This window comes from Herpailurus yagouaroundi, unplaced genomic scaffold, assembly GCF_014898765.1.
Source record: "Herpailurus yagouaroundi ecotype Mexico unplaced genomic scaffold, PumYag 195, whole genome shotgun sequence".
NCBI classification, from domain to species: Eukaryota; Metazoa; Chordata; class Mammalia; order Carnivora; family Felidae; genus Herpailurus; species Herpailurus yagouaroundi.
The window spans coordinates 2,789,975-2,812,217 of record NW_024412426.1 but is presented as its reverse complement, the minus strand read 5'-3'; the positions used below and the strand labels follow the sequence as shown (position 1 = coordinate 2,812,217).

General features: G+C 43.9%; 1 protein-coding gene across 4 annotated transcripts in view; it reads left to right on the top strand.

Annotated features, from left to right (window-relative positions):
• KCNH1 (potassium voltage-gated channel subfamily H member 1) overlaps positions 1-22,243 on the top strand; it is a 382,684-nt gene that overhangs the window by 274,747 nt on the left and 85,694 nt on the right. For all 4 annotated transcript variants that reach the window (XM_040446362.1, XM_040446361.1, XM_040446363.1 and 1 more), the window contains one exon: positions 20,269-20,465. In XM_040446362.1, coding sequence (XP_040302296.1) covers positions 20,269-20,465 — 197 coding nt within the window. The remainder of the gene's footprint in view (positions 1-20,268; positions 20,466-22,243) is intronic.

The window sequence follows — 22,243 nt, the reverse complement described above, 5'->3', positions numbered from 1 at the left end:
TGTTCCTTGCCTTCCTCATCCACAGAAAGCTGAGATTTTATTGCGTATAGGAACAGAACACACAAAGCGTAGGGCCACTGCTTTGGGGAGTGCAGCAGGGAGAGGCCATTTATCCCTTCTTTTAATACTCATCTGTGTCCTGGATAGAGAGGACTTTCTATTGGAAATCACTGTTGAGATATTCACCTGGCTGAGAAGAAGAGTAGTGGCTAGTGAGCTCTCCTTTGAGTTGTAACTGGAATTGAATTTGAATTTAAATTGATCCTTCAGTTAAGGGCATCTTTCACTGATCCCCCTCAGTGAGAACTCACCATATGCCTTTCCAAGGAGTCTATGCTGGTGACCAGCACCATCCCCCTTGCATCCTCATAAGCAGAGCATCCTTAATGAGCTCCAACAGCTGCATATTCGGGGTTGGGGTTGATCACTGAGGCATGGAGATAAGACAAGAGCTACCAGAGGGTTGAGGAAGACAAATGACTACTTCCCTGCTGGGTCTCAGTTCTCCTCAGCCGGGGATTCTTGTAGGGAAGCAAACCAGGCCTTGCTCCACTGTTGACTTACTTGGTCAGTTGACAGCTTCTCCAAATTCAGCCCTCTGTCTCCGGCCCTCTGGACATCCTGCCTGCTTCAGTTAGCAATGTGGACAGGACCTCTGCAATAACCCAGCAGCTTCAGATTCAGAGTGGTTGTTGCCCTGAAGCTGTCTAGACTAGAAGAAGCTTCTTCTTTGTGTCCCCAGGAGCCAGATTAGATCCAAAAAGTAGGTCCAAGCTTGACATCCTAAAAAGCCTGTAATATTTCAAGTGGCTCTTATTCTAATACAAGGGCATGAGACAAGTCCTTTGAACTTACTTGACCTCTGGGCCAAGAGTGATTTGCTCCCTGGAAACTTAAGTTCAGAGTTTTGTTGTTATTGTTGTTTTTTCCCAATTAGGATATCTTTTGCTCAATTTACTGAACTTGATTTTTTCTTGCAAAGGGGGTTCAGGTGACAAATGGTTACTAGAACCAGATCTTGATTGCCTTTGGATGCATTTTAGTTCAATCCAACCACAATTTATTGAACACCTACTACTTACCAGGCACTGTCATAGAATTGGGGTTATCAGTGGACCACACATTAGCCCAGCCTTCAAGGAGCTTTTATAAATGCAGGAGACTGACATTATTGAAAAGGCAACAGTCACGCTGCTTGATAAGTGTTACCACTTCTAAAGGATCACTGGACAAGTAATTATTGTGCAGGTACCGTATCTAGTGCTCCCACAAGGAAAAGAAATAGCCAGGAATCCTTAGTTATCATGAAGCGGAAGGCTTTAGAAAAAGCCCAAAGCTCCTCTGTCTCATTCAGTTGTCTCTACTGTCTTGTTATCAGTTCACTCATTTGCATGCTGTTAATTTGTTTCTTCCTTCCAGCTCTAATATTCTCTGTTTAATTTTAGCATGAGAATGAGGAAAAGGGTCTGTATCCCTGAGTATGTTTAGTATGTGCTAAATACAGAACCCTAGAAGAGTTTTCTAGAAGAGTGTTTGTCAGACTTTCTTGATTCATCTCACCATATGAAATGGTGTATTGTGTCGTCAGCGAACACACACACACACACACACACACACACACACACACACAGTTATACATCAAGCTCAGTGCTTACTCTTGCTGCATGAGATGCAACCTGGTGTTTTCTATTAGATTCCATTCTCTTTCATTTAAAAGGAAATTGACGTCATGACTCACTGAATTGCTTTCTTAACTGACTCCAAAGCCTGCAGTTTAAAAACACAAACGTAGACAATAGCTCTTGTGGATTGAAAGGCTTGCTGTCCCCTGTGGGCAGAGAATATACTGGATAATGTCTTAGAATCTCCTTTTCCTCTGATGTTCTCTGCCTTACGTTTGAGAGGACACCTTCCCACTCTTCTCTCAGAATTCTCTTGGAAATAATAAATGTGTTCTCAAATTTACTTTCTTCATTCCCTGAAATAAATTCAAGCTTTTCACATGTACATTTTATTCATTATATTTTTAAAGTAATTTTCATCTCATTTTTCACAGATATCAGAATAGAAAGGTATAGGTAACCATTTTGCCCCAGCCCAAGCGGTGGAAATGCCCAAGCACCTGCAGGGAAGTTGTTATCTCGGATCCGTGTTACTTGACCAAAGGAGATGAGTCATAGACTTTCATCAGGGCTCTGCTTGAGTGTGATCCATCTCCCTGTGTTTCCATCTTAAAATGCAGTGTTTAAATGATTTTGTTTCACTGTGATTTAGTGTCCCTACAGTAACTTCTATGGGTTTTGCATTTTAATACTTAATTTGTATTTTAACCATGGATCATCTCGTGTCTCTTCTTTTTGTTTTGGTTTGATGGTTTTTCATTCTCCTGGGCAAGACAGAATCTTTTTGGCCAGACTGCACTGAGTTGGGGAGAGAACCCTGGAACTGGAGATTTAGCTATAGTCCTGGTTCTGCACTAATTCCCTGCAGGAGTTCCACCACTAATTGATAAAGTCTCCAAGGCCTCCTGTGCTTCTCCTATTCCCATCACACTGCATCAATTGCATGTTTACTCATTTGTCCTTCTTGTGAGCTGGTATCCTTTGATGTCATATCTGTAGCTTGGCTCAGCATATGGAAGGTACCAAGGGCTGTTTGTGGAATTGAATTGAATTGAGTTGAGTTGAGTTGAATTGAACTGAACTGAAAGGCAGCTAGAGAGTGAGATGTGAAGGGTCCCATGGTCCAGAATAAGGGTCTGGATTTTATCTTGTGGGGTTGAATTGTTCAGAAAGAGTTTCCATAAAGATTTGGGTTCCACATATACGGAGGCATGGAGGTTAGCTAGGACACTTGGGCGAGAAACGATGAGGGCCTACGTATGGTGTAGAAGGGAGATGTGGAGAAGAGCCAGAGCCCAGAGATATTAGGGAAGGGATGGCCTCTGGGCTGTGGGAGGTGGTGGGAGGGAATCGGTTCTGGCACTGCATGGACAGGCAGCAGAGCCAGAGGAGGATGAAAGATGAAGGGTTTATTTCACTGAGTTTATAGTACCTTTTAGAATAGATCCAGGCATGGCTCTCAACTAGTAGAAACTCTTCTCAACTTCTGGATGGGTCAGAGCCTGCCCAAGGAAGGGGAGCAGCCATGGGGAAGATTGACAGGCCATGGCTCATCAGACACTCTGAGTTAACTTGCTACTTGCGGTCCTGTCACTATTGAACTAGGATTTACATGTAGATTCTCCTTAAATGTGCACATAAAGTTGTAAATGCTTTTTCATGATGCAATCTTTTTTTTTTTAATGAACACCCCCTTCTCATGATTCCTAATTTAGAAGACACTCATCTTTGCTTAGTTTCTTTGTGTCCACTGACCTTGGTTGACTATTAATTTGGCATCTATTTAGTTAGCAACTATCACAGCATAACAGGGTGTTAGTCTCTTTGCAAGATGGATGGTATAGAGAAAATCCTTGTCTTGGTTGAATGTTCTGTTCTACTTGGGGAGACAAATGCATGATTAGTGACAGTAAGTAACACAGGTACATATTCATGGAGGAGGCAGGAGTTGACTAGGCTTGAAAGGACTAGTAAGAGTGTTTGTAGGCTGTGGCTTGAAGTGGGAAGAGTAGCATAAGTCTAGAGAGTCACTGGAGGTGGGGATATATGTAGGCATATTCAGGGACCAGTGTGAAGAGAGTAGAATGAGGAGAATTTACATGTGGCCAGTGGTTCTCAACTTTAGTGAACACAAGACTCAGCTGGAACTCTGGTGCTCAATGAAGATTCCCTGTCCCCTCCCCAGCTCTAGGATGGAGTCTTGGAATCTGCATTGTTCACAAGCCCTCTCTCCTCTGGGTGGTTCCATTGCATATGGTTAGAAGACCTGTACCATGAGAAACATTGCTTTAGGCAGTCACTGCTTGATGTTTTTGGTAGAATGTGATCAGAGGATGACATTGTAGAAAGTAGTAAGGCAGGGAAGCACATGGCAGGGACCTTTTATTACATTAGCCTAAAGCATATGACATTGCCAATGTTCAACTATTTTTGATCTGCCAAAATGGTAGAATAAACATCTTATGATCTGTGTTCAAGGGGAGGAGGGCCCAATTTAGGATGATAGTTCTGTGAAGGTGGAGTCAGGATTTGGACATATGAGGTAGAACATTCTAGATGGAAAGAATGGCATGAGTTGAGGCCTCAGGAAGTGGAGAGTATATTTTATAACCACAGGACCAGCATTGGAGTGGGAGCTGAGAGCCCTGAGGGGCAGCAGTGGGACATGGGGCTGGAGAGGCAGATCAGAGTGGACATTTCTAAATGTCAGTGGGGAATAACTGAAGGCAATAGGTAAAGTATGACACCATTGGAGCTGTGATTTGTACAGATTAATGAACTAGACAAAGAGATAGGGAGGGCATTGGGTGACTGTGGCTTGTAAGTAGAGATGAGAGATGTTAAGGTATGGGCAATAGAAACTGAGTCAAAAGTAAGGTTGCCAAATCAAATACAAGACATCCAGTCAAACTTGGATTTTATATAGATGAGTAATTTTTTGTGTATTTCTCAAACATTGAATGGGATGTACTTATGCTAAAAAATTTATCCATTTATCTGCAATTCAGACTTTAATAGGGTGTCTTGTGTTTTTATTTGCTAAATCTAGCAACCTTTGATGGGAAGGACAGATTGATGAGACACTCTGGAAGGAAGAGTCTGAAAGGTTGTATAGAATAGGATGCAGGGAACAGCCAGAGGGAGGTGAGGGAGGGGATTCTGACAGTGAGTGGGGAGAAGGAAGCACCGGAACAGAGGAGATTAAGTCAGGAGGAAGACACAAGAAAGGTGATGTGTTTGGTTTTGATTTGTCCCATTTAAAGACCAACTGGAGTATTCAACAGCTATTTGGAAAGGTGGGTCTGAAACCAGGAAAAGAAGCCAGGGCTCTAGACAGAGATTTAGGGTTCAGGGGAAGGAATAGGAAATAGGAAAAATAAACAAAAGAGACAGGAAAAATAAACTAAAATAAACAAAAGAGAGCATTTTTTAATGTTTGTTTATTTTTGAGGAAGAGAGAGAGACGGAGTGTGAACGGGAGAGGGCAGAGAGAGAGGGAGACACAGAATCCGAAGCAGGCTCCAGGCTCTGAGTTGTCAGCACAGAGCCCGATGTGGGGCTCGAACTTATGAACTGTGAGATCATGACCTGAGGTGAAGTCAGATGCTCAACTGACTGAGCCACCCAGGTGCCCTGAGAGCATTTTTATAAATGACCAAGTATAGCAGAGCATTTTAAAAGAAATGGGAGTGTAGCTATTCAAAATGTTCACAAGGAATTTTAAGTGGTATTAGAAATCTTTATGATAAGCAAAGTAAGTAAAATATAATTTTTAAATGCAATATGATCTCAGCTATGTGGGGGAAAACATTTGTAGATAAAAGCCCACAAACATCTCTACTCACATGTCATAGTTGATGTCTTTAGTCTGTGAGGCTATAAGAGATTTTCATTTTCTGCATATATGTATGTGTCTTTCAAGTCTTCTTTTTAAAATTTTTTTTAACATTCATTTTTTTTTTCAACGTTTTTTATTTATTTTTGGGACAGAGAGAGACAGAGCATGAACGAGGGAGGGGCAGAGAGAGAGGGAGACACAGAATCGGAAACAGGCTCCAGGCTCCGAGCCATCAGCCCAGAGCCTGACGCGGGGCTCGAACTCGCGGACCGCGAGATTGTGACCTGGCTGAAGTCGGATGCTCAACCGACTGCGCCACCCAGGCGCCCCTTAACATTCATTTTTGAGACAGCATGAGTCGGGGAGGGGCAGAGAGAGAGGGTGACACAGAATTCGAAGCAGGCTCCAGGCTCTGAGCTGTCAGCACAGAGCCCGATGTGGGGCTTGAACTCAGAATGGCAAGATCATGACCTGAGCCAAAGCTGGACTCTCAACCAACTGAACAACCTAGGCGCCCCTCTTTCAAGTCTTCTTTAAAAGAGCATATGCTACTTTCAAAATTGGGGAAAATTTTTTTTTTTAATTTAAGGTAGATCTTGAGAAAGCATTATTCCATATATCCTATTGGCTATTAGGATGCAATTTGAAAGAATTTTTTTCAGAAAGAAGTCTTGACAGCATTTCTTCCATTATTTACTGATCCGGTCAGAAAAAAATGACATTTATCTAGTAGGTACTACTCAACCCCTCCCCCAAACGCTTCTTGAAAAGGAGGATGACTAGACATTGAAGACAGAGTGGCTGTCTAATAAGGATTTTAAAAAAGAACAACAGCTTCATGTAAAACCCTCGTTATTTTAGAGATGGAGGGGCTAAATCCTTCATGGAGATGCTTCCTGGGATGCTTGTGAGCTGGAGGGGATGGGGGGGAGGCCCCCCACTTCCTGTGCTACCATCTCTGCAGTGCATTGCTCCACACCACCCCGGGGACCTGGTGTAGGGGCCGGGTGAATATTACAACCGCACACCATATAATAATATCTTTTGCTCATGCTCAGCACAAGGGGAGGAGGCTACACTGAAGTGTCTCTCTAAACACTCCAACCAAGCATTAATATTCATATAGCTGTTCCATCAGCCGAAGCAATTATATTAAATCCACACTCCCAGCAAGAAGCTATCGTATGAATAATCTAGAACTTCAGAAATGCAAAACATTTGTGTCAGGTAATGCACACATTACTTGATTGAGACAGGGTGGGGTGGGTACCAAGTCCTACTTCCTAATTCTGTTTTTGTTTAAGCAACTTCAAAAATTGGTTTGCCTTCTCTGAAGACACTGGTAGTTAGGAGAGTTAATAGATCTTTCTAAAGGAAATTCTTATAACTTTAGTGTCCAGACAGAGGGGACTGGTTAAATTAAAAAAAATATGGTAAATCAAGGCTGTTGTTATGATGATGGTATAAATAGTTTTATCAGCATGCAAAATGTCTTAAATATAATGTTAAGTGGAGGAAAAACAGAGTGTGTAACTGTATGTGCAGTAACCTCAACTACATAAAAATGCATTTGTAAACAGAAGGAAGATGGAAAGTGTACCAAAATGTTCATCAAAGTTTTCTAGGTGGTGGCCTTAAGAGCCAATATTTTCTATTTTTCAGTACATTTCAGTCAGCTGCTGCAGTGCACATATAGTCTTTTATAAACAAGAAGGGGGAAAAAAATCAAGTCAATTTGCAATTCTTATCTGTAGTGATCTTGGAAAATTATCACCTGCCTCCAGAGAAAGATTTGTGATCTGTTTACTTAGTAGAGAGACGTTCAGCTAATTTAATTTTATCTAATTGCAGTTGTGGAGAATATAAGGAGAGTGTCATGATGTTTCCAAGCCATTGCTTTAATTTAACCAGTGGTGAGTGAGCCCCGTTCAAACAGAGATGCCAGCATCGTTTGCTCATGTTTAGTATAGTCTCTACAAGGAAGGCTGGTGACCCACATTTGAGTGGAATTTTAATTCCTTTAAGCAGAGCCTTTGTACGATGGAGTAATTTCTAACGTTCATTATCTTTACATCTTCATTTTAAATTTGCCTATAAATTTTTCAGCTTAACATTAAGCTGGATCAGAGTGAATTACCGGACTATTTCTGAACAGGTCAACAAATTCCTTCTTGAGCCGGGCTGACAATATAGCTACCCGAGGACACCTGGGTTCTTGCACTCAGGCTGGGGACCAATCTTCTCCTCAAAGCTTCCATCCTAAGACAGTCTGAGTCTTTTACACCCTGGCCCACCTTACCATGTTCCACTCAGACCTGTCTTTTCACTGATGTGTTGATTTATTCATTCCATAAACATGCCAGGTGTAGTCTAGGGATTGAAGATACAATGGTGAACCAGACAGATACACCTGGGATAGAGCTAATGGTCTTATCACAGAGACAGACAAGTAAATATGTAGTTTTATAATATAGTATGCCAAGAGTTGTAATAGGAGTAAGAACAGGATGCTACAGAAGCTTATAAAACAGGCATCTAATCCAGCCTGGCCAAGAGAAATCAAGGAAGCTTCCCAGCAGAGATGGTATCCGAGCTGAGATTTGTATGAGGGACTGAATTCTACCACATGGAGCAATGGTGGTGGGGTTTGGGATAGGGGATTAAAGAGAAAGTCTTCGAGGCAGAGGGGATGACATCTTCAAAGCCTCAAAAGCAGAAGAGTGACATTTGTGTTTAGAAAGGTTATCCTGGATCCTGTGGATAGAGGGCAGGAAGACCACCAAGGACAATGCTAAGAGATGAGAGTAGCTTGAAGACTTAATGTCAGTAGAAAGGAAGTAGACAAATTTAGGAGGTATTTGATGGATAAAATTATCAGAGCTTGGTCCTTTATTGGATTCGGAGAAGAGCAAAAAGGGTTAAGTCCAGAATGACTCGGACAATTTTGTTGTCTGAATGGGGAACACTGGAGGGTGGGCAGGCTTACCTGGGAGTGGGACCAATTCCATTTGGGGATTTGCGGGTTTGAAGTAAATGAATGAGTCCATTGTGAGATTCTAGACTCAGAAGAGAGACCTAGGCTTGAGGTATGAACATGAGGACCATCGTGATCCAGGTGACAGTTAAAGCGGGGGGAAGACTGAGAAAAACCCACGGAGAAGTAGGAGGGTAAGAAGCAGTGAGGTCTAGGTTTGTGGGTTCGAGCCCTGTATTGGGCTCTTCACTGGTGGTGCAGATTCTCTTTCTCCTTCTTAAAACCCTGCGTGCTCATGCTCTTCTCTCTCCCTCTCTAAATAAATAAATAACATTAAAAAAAATAAAGAAGCAACGAGGTCTAGAGCAGAGCCCCAAGGAATGTTAGTCTATCTGGGACATGTAGAGGAACCTGTGATGGATGGCCAACAGGGGAGGGTGGGATATCACAAAAGACAGGGAGAGAGGGAAGGAACATTTTCAACTGATACAGAACCAAATTTCACTGACTGGAAGATGCTATGGATTGTAAGACATGCCAATATTTTATGGCCCACTAGGACATAATGCTGGCAATTAAATGGTGATATGTCATTGATTGTAAGACACAGTCTGATTTCAAACATAAAAAATGCTAGACAACTTAAATATATACTAGAATCCAAGAACTAGAATACGTTGAGGACTAAAATACATCTGTTAGATGTATCAGGAAAAGAGCTATTATTGACTATGGTGCGAGTATCATTAGCGGGGTTTGGGGTCAGAAGCAAGATTAGAGTAGCTTGAGGAATGGAGAGAGATGGCTGTTAGTTTTAGGATGCTTCATAAATTGCAAAGATCTTCCAGAGTTCTGAACCAAGAGAGACACAGCAAGTAAGATAGACACCAGTCCAAGTATCACTTTTTTTTTTTCCTGATTAAGCTAGTATCAGAGAATATGCTTTGTATCTGTGTCCAAGAAGGCTTCCCAATAGTACGCCCCAGAATTAGGCCTACCCTGGTGCTAATCAGCACAAGCCTACCCCCATGAGGGTCTGCCTGGCAAATCTCACGGCCTGGAGGCGCAGAGAAGGCAGGCAGATCTTGAAGAGACCAAGGGGCTACCCACGTGCATATTCTGCTTCCAAACCCATCACTCAGAGGAGGAGAAGAGAGAGGCCAAGAGTGAGATGCATCTGGATTTGCCTTTATGGAAGAAGAAGTGTAGAGACAGTATAAATAACATTATCAAGAAATTGAGCCATAAAAGAAAGGAAAACATAGCCCAGACCAGCTAACTGCATTTCCAGCCATCCAGCTTCCCATTTAGAAAAATTGCCCATCTCATTCCTGTGTCTCAATTCTCTTGCCTCACCGTAGAAGGCCAGATCCTTTCTCATTTTTCTCCATGAGATCTCCATGGTCTTGTCTAAGATAACCTCCGACATATGTTGGGATTATGTTTTTTTAATGTAATTATTTTATTTTATTTTTATTTTATTTTTATTTTATTTAAATGCAAGTTAGTTAACATATCATGTAATAATGGTTTCAGGAGCAGAATTTAGTGATTCATCACCTACAAATAACACCCAGTGCTCATCCCAGCAAGTACCTTCCTTAATGCCCATCACCCATCTAACCCATCCCCCTACCCACCTCCCATCCAGCAACCCTCAGTTTGTTCTCTGTATTTAAGAATTTCTTATGGTTTGCTTCCTTCTCTGTTTTTATATTATTTTTCCTTCACTCCCCCTATGTTTATCTGTTGTTTCTTAAATGCCACATATAAGTGAGATCTTCTATTTGTCTTTCTCTGACTGACTTGTTTCACTTAGCATAATACATTCTAGTTCCGTCCATGTTGTTGCAAATGGCAAGATTTTGTTCTTTTTTAAAAATGTTTATTTTTGGGAGAGAGAGTGCGCGAGCATGCATGCATGTGTGTGTGAGTGGGGGAGGGGCAAAGGGAGAGAACAGAGGACCCAAAGCAGGCTCCACGCTGACAGCAGTGAGCCCTGTGCGAGGCTCGAACTCACGAACTGTGAGATCATGACCTGAGCCTGAGTCTAGTGCTCAACCAACTGAGCCACCAGGTGACCCAAGATTTCATTCTTTTTGATCACTGAGTAATATTCCAATGTATATATATATACCACATCTTCTTTATCCATTCATCAGTTGATGGACATTTGGTCTCTTTCCATACTTTGGCTATTGTTGATAGTGCCGCTACAAACATTGGGGTGCATTTGCCCTTTGAATTAGCATTTTTGTATCCTTTGGATAAATGCCCAGCAGTGCAGTTGCTAAGTCAGAGGGCAGTTCTATTATTAATTTTTTGAGGAGCCTCCATACTTTTTTCCAGACTGGCAGCACCAGTTTGCATTCCCACCAGCAGCGCAAAAGGGTTCCCCTTTCTCCACATCCTCGCCAACATCTGTTGTCCGAGTTGTTAATTTTAGCCATTCTGATGGGTGTAACATTCTTGGTATTATGTGTTTATCTGTTATACTTCACTGTTACACACTTGTAGGTGTTGTCTCCTCACAGTCCAAGCCCCTTGTAGAGACCATGTCTTTTTCTTGTTATAACACCCCCTTCATCACTGGGACACTGCCTGGTCCATGATAGGTAGGGCTCAGATTGTTGCACTGGATTGGATTGTGTGCAAAGAGACACAACCTGAGGTAAGATGGGGGTAAGGTGTAGCCCCATTTTTGGGCACTCCCAATCTAATAGCTGCCTGGGAGAGAGAGTCAGAGACAGTTCACATTGGACCTGGCATGTGACATTGGACTGCCACAGTTCCTGTGTGGGTTCCATTGACCAGGTTATACGGCTGATCCACACCAGCATCCTGTCTCTGATACAGAGACGGTTTGCTCAAGAGCATAATGATTGCTGTCCTTTGTACTAACTTCATAAGAAGGCAAATGATCCTTCAACATCTCTGAGCTCTCCTGACAACACCTAAAATGAGACCAAACCTTTCTAGAATGAGATGCACCTCTGAGAATGGGGTGACGTGTGTGCTTGTACCTGGAGCCTAGGCCTCCTGAACACCTCCAGGCCCTCATTTCTTTGTTGGCAAAAGAAATCCAATAGAATGTGTTGGCTCAGCACCCAACCCCACACCACAATCAGATAAGACCTGGCACTTAAAGCTAAGGTTTTATTCCTAGTAGTATATTTTCACAACTTGGACGGGAAAGCAAATTGATGAGGTTTCCACTATGCCTGTTTGTATTTGATGTTCCTTCTCACTTCTCTAAACCGTCGCAGATGAAGCAGAGGTCACAGACTGCCAGCAGCATTTGTTTTTTCAGTAAGAGCAAAAAGAAGGGCATTGTGGCTTCATTACAGATAAAAGAAGGCAGCGTTTACAAGGTACCAAAACTTTACTTATCTAGTCTTCCCCGTGGTCTCTGATGACCCAAGGGAAATAACCATAGATACACGTGGGAGGATTAAGTATTCCAAAATAAGCTGGAAAATCTATACTTCATCATCTTTGGAGTAAGACACATGGGGGGTGCCCGTGGCAGCATCCCGGGCTGGTGTCTGGCCTGGTACACGGTGAGTTTTCAGCAGATCCTGGCCCGCTGGCCACACAGTCAGGGCTGGTCTGGGAAGTGGGTGGGTATCACCAAGGTATTTAGCTGAAGTCATTGGAGCTTTTGCCCTGAATGTGCTTCCAGAGCTCCATTGTCATGTTACTGCCCAATCCTTCAGACCCGTGGAAGCCCACGCTTTTCCCTGCAGCAGGTGGAGAAAGCAGGTGTGGATGTACCTTCCCCATAGAGCTCAACACATTGTACTGCCCCACTGGATGGTGTCGTGGACTCCTGAATTGGCTAGGATGTGGGTTTAGCTGCTCCAACAGAAAAACCCAAGGTAACAGAAGCTTAGACAAGACAGAAACTTGTCTTTCTCTCATTCAGCAGTCCAGTATAGAAGGGCTAGCATGTCAACCTCATGGTGTTGGGCACCCTGTTTCCTTCTTGCCTGTTGCTTCATTCTAACTAGGTTGTCACCGTGGCCTCCTGGTCCAAGAGAGCTCACATCCTTGTTCCAGCCACGAGGGAGGGAGGAGAGGGGAAGGGAAGACCCTAGATGTTGCACACATCCTCTCTGCAACCCCAGAGGTTTAACCAGAACTTGGACAAATGTCCACACCTAGATGCAGTGCAGCTTTCAATTCTGGTCATGTTTGTGCCCAGCTACCAGTCATGGCTTCCATTACCATAAGAGGACAGAACTGGTTTTGGAGAACACTTAGATTCGTAGGCCATAGCTCCTTAAAGTCAAAGCTGTCTTTGATATATCCTTTTTCCCATCACCTTGCGTGGTGCCTGATCAAGGTGGATCCCCTTAATTGTTGACTGGAAAAGAGGGTTGTTTGAAGGACTGAATGCAGAGGACAGCCCACTGGGAGCAGCGTGGAGACCACATGGCAGCTTGGGAAAAGCCTGTGGAGTCACGGGCAATTATTTAACCTCTCCGGAGCTCACTTTCCTCTCTTTAAAATGGGCCTGGTGATCCCTGTGGAATTTGCTTCTTGGGGCCATTAAGAAAACTCTTCTTTTATTGTGTCTGCTATTTACTGAGCACCTATTGTGTTCCAAGCACAGGGCTAGGGCTTTGTTCACATTAATTACATGTAAACCACACAACAACCCTATGAGGTGGGTATTATTATCCACATTGTTTAGCTGGGTAAGTTGAGACTGGGTGGGGTTTGGTAAGGTGCCCAGTGCCATTGGTTTATGTATGTACCCAACAGCTATTGAGTGCCTGCTGTGTGCCAGAGCCATTGCTGGGGATGTGGTGATTCCAGGTAGGAAGAATGTTTCCAGAGTACAGAGGGTACACATGATAGGGAGCCGCTCTGACCATGGTCAGGGAGGAGGTTGGGGAGTGTTTGGAAGCTTGAGCAGGAGTTATCCAGACTAGGGAGCACGGTGGAGGTCTGAGGTGGTGCTGGCAAGGCCCTAAGGTGGGCAGGGAGCCAGACATGGAGGGACCATAAGAGCCGCAGTGTGGCCGGAAGGCAGACAGTGAGCAAAAGAGGTGGCAGGAGCCCCCTCAAGCTCCTAGTCGGGCAGTCTGATCTGTCTGGCCCTGAGGCTTGTGTTGAGAGAGGATCATAAAATGCTTGGAAAACACGCTGAGGGCAGCACCAGGGGGCAGGGCTCGGCAATTTCTCTTTGTGTCTTCAAGATGTTTGAGGACCAAACAGGGGACCCAGAGGTCACATGGCTGCCTTATATGATGAATCTAGGACCTCTGAGAACTGCCCTTGTCCTCGTCCTCGACCTCTTGGGCCGTACAGTCCAGTGGTGTGCACACAGTCTGCTCAGAGCTTGCCTGGAAGTATTTGTCCAGCCTGTCTTCCATGTCTCATAAGCAGAATTATTCCTAGGGCGGGAGACGGCAATGCCAGTCACCATCCTGATGAAGTGAGTGACAAGACACCTCTGGTCTTGAAATGGCTTGAGGGCAGAGGACCTCCTGATACTCCAGACAGGAGGAATATAGACAGTAGGGGGGGCTGAGGGGGCTGGCCCTCACTGCACCCCATGTTCTGGCACCTCTCTCAGCACCCTCAGCATGGCTCCCAACAACGTCATGAATCCAGATCTTTAAATATTGATTCAGCAAGTTGGTGTCGCCCACTCAGTGTACAGAGTATGCAAGATGCTTAGGTGAGTTTGCAGCTGAATGAGGAGACCAGGCACTTTCCTCAAAGGATTACAAGGTATACTGGCAACACTCACCTGTAGAGTTAGTCTTGCTAAAGGGTCATATGCAGTGCCTCAGGGCCTTTGTATGTGCTGTTTCCCCTCCCTGGACTCATCTCTGTACTACATCTTTATGCTGGTTAACTGTTCTCAGCTCAGACATCACATCTCGTTGAAAGCCTTTCCTCACCCCATGAGTTTGAACTGGACACCCCTCCTACATGCTATGCTGTCCTGTCATGTTAGAATTAGGCACTCAGCCCTGATATGTTATAGTCACTGGGGTCTCTGTCTCTCACTACATCATGTCTATTGTCCCCCTACCATACCTCAGCTTCTAGAACAGTGCCTGCCAAAAGTTGCATGAATGACTGAATGAGTTCTTTCTAATTAGTTTGGGTCTAGAAATTCTTGGTGATTTTAGAAGCAGACAGTCAAGTATACGGCAGAATTATGTTTTGCTACTATAGGTTACCATTATGAGTGGTCCTTCTAAGAGTACACAATAGGGAAAAGTGAAACAGCTGGAAATTTCAGTGTTGCTCCGACCCCTAGGGCCTGCTAAACTCAGCCTGTGTTTGAATAAACAGGGCCTTGGGGTGCCTGGGTGGTTCAGTCGGTTAAGCATCTCTTGACTTTGGCTCAGGTCATGATCTTGCGGTTCTTAAGTTTGAGCCCCACATTGGGCTCTGTGCTGGCAGTGTGGAGCCTGCTTGTGTTTCTGTCCCACTCTCTCTCACCCACCCCACTTTGTCACTATCTCTCTCTCAAAATAAAATAAAAGTAATACTTAAAAAATATTAAAAATAATAATAAACAAAGAAACAAACAAACAGGGCCTTTTCTGAAGGGTTTCAAACTCAATTGTCAGTTTCAGAGCCGAATTGCTTTCCTGTGACTTTTTAACATTCGAGTAGGCTTTTGATCCTCCCAAGGACCCAGTTCCAGCACCGCTAGCATTTGCCCTGGTCACCCCTCCCTGCGTGCCCACCTTCCATGCCCCTCCAAACTTCCTCACGTGGCTGTTCCAGCCTCTGCCCGTCATTAAGACCAATTATCTACAGGGTCTTGGTTTTCTCCTGGGCTCCTTGCAGAGACCTGCCCTCCCTCTCCCTGTGCCTCCTCAGTCCTGTGTCCCACCTCCCACCTGTGTTTTATGAATGTTCTTCTGTCCCACGTCTTCTGTGCCCTATGGGGCTGTTTGTGTCCACTGCAAAAGTGGAGGTACAGTGAAGACAGCTGCACTGAAGGGTGGGAGGGGGAGGAGGATTAATTATCACAGGGATGTTTGCTTGGAGTTTTTAGTTAGACTGTCCTGCCTTACTTCCCCTCTTGATGCCTTTTTCTTTTCCCGAGCTCAGAACTTCCACTTAGAATGTATTTTAGAAACTTGGAACACTTAGGTTCTAACATTCTGCACCCAGGGCCTCAGTGGAATAAGTAAACCAATAAGCTGATTGCCTCAAGTAGTTTGACTGCCAAGTGCACTGGGGTAACTTTTGTTCTTCAGTGAATGATCGTTTCACGCTAGGGAACAAGGGTTGAATGTGAGTGTAGGGCTTGTCCAGCCTTCCTGATTCCTAACCCTGACCTGGGAAGTCATTATTCCCAGAGCTGTGTGTCGCTTACAAGCAGCCTGCCAAATGCTCTGTATCCTTCCTTTTGACAGTTTCCCCCAGTGACATGTGTCATAAATACATTTCTCATTTGCCAGAATAGGTTTGGGTTTGTTTTGAATCTGATGGGTCCTCCGACACCACATTCTTTTTTTTTTTTTTAAACGTTTATTTACTTTTGGGACAGAGAGAGACAGAGCATGAACGGGCGACGGGCAGAGAGAGAGGGAGACTCAGAATCGGAAACAGGCTCCAGGCTCTGAGCCATCAGCCCAGAGCCTGACGCGGGGCTCGAACTCACGGACCGCGAGATCGTGACCTGGCTGAAGTCGGACGCTTAACCGACTGCGCCACCCAGGCGCCCCCGACACCACATTCTTAAATCTCCCTAACAGATCATTTATACCAAAAATGCTGCCTTGACAGGAAGAAAGATTGTGTGATTTTCAATGTGGGTTGAAAATCAAATCCAAGTTCTAACAACACTGAGACTTCCTGGACCCTACAGATTAATCGTGATTATCTTACCGTGAAATACTTTGGGTAGTAGGAACTACTCTCTACTTATTGTTTCTGTCAAACCTTTGATTGGAAAAGTTTTCACAGTAGGCACGTTGTCATTTCTAAAGATGCTTATAAATTTCATGGTGTGTCTCAACCATCATATGGTTGTCCTTTGTTTTAGGCAATAAGTGTGCCCCTGAAGAGTCATTTATAAACGGAATTTTTACAGATAAGTTCATATGTTAAATACACATGAGCAGCTATTTACTTTCTGGGTTCTTTTATAATTGGAAAAACTACTCCAAACTTGTTTGAGAAGTGTAATGCTCATACATTAGATTTTCTTTAAATGAAGGACAATTGGGGCGCCTGGGTGGCTCAGTCAGTTGAGTGTCCGACTTGGGCTCAGGTCATGATCTCACGGTTCATGAGTTTGGGCCTCACGTTGGGCTCTGTGCTGACAGCTCAGAGCCTAGAGCCTGCTTCGGATTCTGTGTCTCCCTCTCTCTCTGCCCCTCCCCTGCTCATGCTCTGTCTCTGTCTCTGTCTCTCTCTCTCTTTTTCTCTCTCTCTCAAAATAATTAAATAAACATTTAAAAAATTAAGAAAAAATAAATGAAGGACAAATGACCCTTACATAAGGTGAGGGTTAGGGGTGCTGACACTCTGTACAGTTGAAAATCCATGTATAATAGGGGCATCTGGGTGGTTCAGTTGCTTAAGAGTCCGACTTCAGCTCAGGTCATGATCTCACAGTTTGTGGGTTCAAGCCCCACATTGGGCTCTATGCTGACAGCTCAGAGCCTGGAGCCTGCTTCAGATTCTGTGTCTCCCTCTCTCTCTGCCCCTCCCCTGCTCTCACTCTGGCTCTCTCTCAAAAATAAATAAACATTAAAAAATTTTTTAAATGAAAAAAAAAAGAAAATCCGTGTACAACTTTTAACTCCCACCAAACTTAACTACTAATAGCCTACTGTTGACCAGAAGCCTTACTGATAAAATAGTCAATTAACACGTGATACATATAGGATGGATTTTCTATCTTATATGTATAATATACTGTGTTATTACAATAAAGTAAACCAGAGAAAAGAAAATGTTATCAAGAAAATCATAAGGAAAATACATTTTTGGTGGCATACTGTATTTATTGGAAAAAATCCAAATGTAAGTGGTCCTGTGCAGTTCAAACCCATGTTCTTCAAGGGTCAGCTATAATCTTAATGAGAATCAGATGGTATTACCAATGGTCTTGTACTCTCAATTGTTCTGGCTTAGTTATACCACATCTCATCCCAATAGGAGATACAAGATTTGTAAATTCTACATTTTCGCACTGATACACAAAACACTCAGGAAAATCTGCTCCTGTGAGAACCACTCCTTGCTCTTTCTTGTCTCATTCTTTCAGGGAGGGATGTGGGGTGCTGCCAGCTCAGAGTTGGGGGTGATTTGTGATGTTTTGCTGAAATATTAAGTAACTTACTAAGTAACTTCTCACAGGCTTCTCAGCCCAGAGCTCCACAATTCTGTGTGTTCTCGTTACCTATTTCTGCATAAACTTCCCCTAAATTTAGTGGTGTAAGGAATTTGTCACTGTTTCTCACCATTCTGTGGGTTGTTTAGCCCAGTTGGTTGGTTCTGACTTGGGCTTTCTGCATGTGGCCTGCACACCAGTGTTGGCTGGGGCTGCGGGCATCGAAGGCTTGATTGGTCTGATGGGCCAGCCGGGATGGCTTACTTAAGTGACTGGCAGAGGCTGGATGTCAGCAGAGAGCTCAGCTGGGCTGTCCACCAGAGCACTGATATGTGACCTCTTGCATGGCTTATTCTTCTCAAAACGTGGTGGTTGGGTTCCAAGAATGGGCATCCTAAGAGTAAGTGTTCCAGGAGACCCAGGCTGAAGCTGCAAGGCTTCTTATGATCTTGCCTTAAAGTCCCAGTCACTTCTGTCACACTCAAGACAAGGGACTAAGACAAGTTGAGAATCAAGGGGAAGGAAATTAGGGCTTGCCTCTTGATGTAAGTTGCAGCCTACAGATGGGGTCCATTTTTTGACTGTCCACCATACTGCATGTTGGAAGAGCTCTCTCTAGAAGAATAAGATTACATAAAAATGAAAGACATGGGAGGCATTGCAGCACAGTGAGCGGGGGGGGCAGTTGTAGAATGCTTGCTATGCATGAACTAATGGCCAGCCTTGTTGGTTGGAACTCAGTACCAGGAAGCACACACTGAATGAGCCCATCTCCACGGAAGCTGAGCATCCCACAGAGAGAAGCATTCCCATGCAGTGGCCCCCACCCCAAAGTAACCCCCTCATAGAACAGATGATTGAAAAACACCTGGGAAGGGAATTGAACTAGCACAGTTTTAAAAGCACTTTTATCTAAAAATTTTTATCTACATCCTCATGCATGTGTCTTGTTGATACTGAGTCTGAAAAATGATTTTCATAAATCAGAAGTATACATTGCCACACAAACACATAGGAAACTGTGAAGTAATGTGTCTAGTGCACTTGATTTCCAGCTCATGCTGTGGAGGTGCTTGGAGAAGGCTGTGCCCCTGGAGTACCTTATATATAAGAATGGATACTTTGGCATTTGAGAAAAGATCGAGTTCTGTCCAGGTGCTTGGGAGTCTAATTGCCTCCTTGGCCTGAATGAGGAAAACACTTGCCTGTTAATCATATGGAGTCATGGGTACCCAGGTTCCTGCAGAGAAGTGTGGCTGGTCTGGATACATAGGCCAACAACCCTTGAAGGTTGTGAGAGTTACTCTCTACCCTCATAGTCTTGTTTATTGCCCCCGGAATAGTCCTCTCCAGCTCCCTGAAGATTCAAATTTGTGTTTATCTGTGCTGAAAATTTAGAGGCAAGATAAACAACATTTCAAGCCATTTATAACCAGAGGCTGTGCTGGGAAGGGATTGGGCTTTCCATTAGACATATGTGAAAATGTTGGACTTTGGGAAAGATAGGGAGAATATCCCTAGATGTGAAAAGCAGGTGATTAAAAGAGATTGATACAAGTTTGATCCAGAAGATGGTTATGTGGGATTAGTACTCTGTTGACTTACTAAATATCCTCTTGTGGAATGCCAGGCATGGAGGGTCCTGGAGATGCCAAGTGTATGGGGCCCATGTTTTTATACTAGCAGGAGGGCCTTTGGCAAGGGTGAGGAACATGGAAGGAAGTGGGGGAGAGAGGGTGAGGAATGAGACACCATGCAAACATAAGTCTTAGGGCAGTGGACGGAGTATGGGAGAGAGTGAACTCCACCCTCGCCTGCCTTTTTCCACGTGGATCATCCTAAACAGAGGAGACCTCTCTTGATCTTCAGCTCCTGATGGAGAGTCCACACCTTCTCCATACTAGTCACCTCTCAGTCAGTCGCATGAATGGAGATCCATAATTCAGCCTTGTTTCTTACTTCTCTTTTGCCTGCACATATTGACAGAACTCCTGTTAGGTGCCAGACACTGTGTGACGTGGAGGGAACTCTCCTATTGGGAGTTACACAGCAAACAAGGAAACAAATGATGTAGTTATAGATTATGATTGGCGTTTTGGGGAAATGGGGGTGTGATAAAGAATTATAGGATGAGCACTGGGTGTTGTATGGAAACCAATTTGAAGATAAATTTCATATATTGAAAAAACATTTTTTTAAATGCAAATCTCTCAAAAAAAAAAAAAAAGAATAATAGGGAGTTCCCCATTTGGATAGGCTGTTCAGGAGGTAACTAACAGTCAATGACCCTAAAGTCATTGGTTAAACTTTGACATGTCTTATACGGTATTTTAAAGTTCCTTAAGTTACGTGTTGTTAGGGTTCAAAATAAAACCTGTGGTTTTTTTTCCTTTTCTGAGCCTAAGTTGTAGAATGCCAAATGGACAACAATTTGGGGAGACAAAGGGAAGCCAACCTGGATGGCCAGACGCCTCTGGCTGACACTTTCTTCACCACCACTTTCTCTCCCTAGGGAAAGGAGACGTGTTTGGAGATGTGTTCTGGAAGGAAGCCACCCTTGCCCAGTCCTGTGCCAATGTTAGGGCCTTGACCTACTGTGACCTGCATGTGATCAAACGGGATGCCCTGCAGAAAGTGCTAGAATTCTACACAGCCTTTTCCCACTCCTTCTCCCGGAACCTCATTCTCACCTACAACTTGAGGAAGAGGGTAAGCTGGCAGTTTTTGGTTTCTTTTCTATCAAGAACAGTCTCTGTGCACTTAAGATAACCACACGGGCGGGAAAAGTCCTTTCGCGGTTTATTTAAGTGGAGCAGTGGTTCTGTGCATGGCTTGCTCTTCAGAGCTTTTGCTATGAAATAAGGGAAACAGGAATGTTGCTAGATTAAAAAGATGGATTAACTTTGCTGCAGAAGGGGTTCGTTCATGAGTGTGTCCGTGGGCTTTTCCCCAGCAATATCTACACCTTCTGGCATTGTGAAAAGATGAGCAAAAAATGAGGTCATTAAGCATAAGAGACTCTTAAAAACTGAGAACAAACTGCGGGTTGATGGGGGGTGGGAGGGTGGGGAGGGTGGGTGATGGGTATTGAGGAGGGCACCTTTTGGGATGAGCACTGGGTGTTGTATGGAAACCAATTTGACCATAAATTTCATATATTGAAAAAAAAATAAAATTAAATTTAAAAAAAGATGAGGTCGTTAGTCAGAAAAGTGACTGACTGGGGCTACTTAATTCAAATAAACTGAACTCTCCTTGGTGACTAGGACTCATTAAATGGTGTGAGACCATTCGCCAGCTGATAATAATAATTTTTAAAAACTATGAAGATGATTCAGTTGGGCCCAGAAAATCAGAAAGGTATGGAATCTGATTGCCTAGAGAGTATCTTGTATACACCTGCTGATTTAAGGGTTTGAGAAATGAGCCATTTTAAGACCCAGAGAAGATTTCTGGTCTGAAATGGTTTCTTTCAACCCTCAGATCATCAGGTTCCATCTGCCTCTGTGAGGACTAACCTATTCATCTTGTACTCTTTAGGTTTTTCATGACTGACTTTCTTGCACTTCATCTATCTCTTTTAGTTAACAAGGTAGCTCTGACCCATAGAAACCGCCTGTAGGGATTATCATAGGAATCTTTCAACAAATGACCTCATAACCTTTCCTCCAAAACTGTTCCTCTTCTTATGGTCCTTGCCTCTGTTGACATTGTATCACCCTGGGGTTCCAAGTTAGAAATGTTGGCATCATGGTTGATGCTTCTTCCCAGTCTCCCATGTCTCAGGTTACTCCTCAAATCCTTTGAGTTCCACCTAAGCTGTCAAACCTGGGTCCACACTCTACTTCCATCCTTGGGGCTCTCCCTGAGCTCTTGGGACACAGCACCCGGATGCAGACCTTTCCTGTTTCTGGCACCATGCAACAGGCTCCCGCTTGTATTTGTCCTCGACATGGCAGTTCCTCCTTTGGCCGATCCTATGACCTTAAAAACAAATGGGATCATGTCCCTTCCTTTGTAAAGACTTTTTGCCCTCAACCTAACTTTAGGGTAATGTCTGTATGCTTCAGCATGGCTTGTGTGGCTTTTCACATCTGGCCCTGACTTAACTCCCAAGCCAAAACCTCAGCCACTCTTGCCATGCCCCCTGCTACCACCCCGAACACTCCCACCATGAGGACTCAGCACAGCTCTGCAAGCACCACACTCTTCAGAGCCCTGGGCGTCCTCAGCCAGGCATTCTTTTTTCTCCTTCTCTGTGTAACAAGTGCCTACTAACCCTTAAGACTACTGAAATGTTTACTCATTCACTCATCAAACCCAGTACACACCAGCTGAATGAGACTAGACATATAAAGCTGAATAACACTCAGTTCCTCGTTTCCAGGAACCTAAAGTCTAACAGAAAAGATCAACACAGGAAGGATAAATGTAGTACCGGAGGCTAAGTACAAGAAGTATGATTTATATAAGCTATTGTGGGAGCA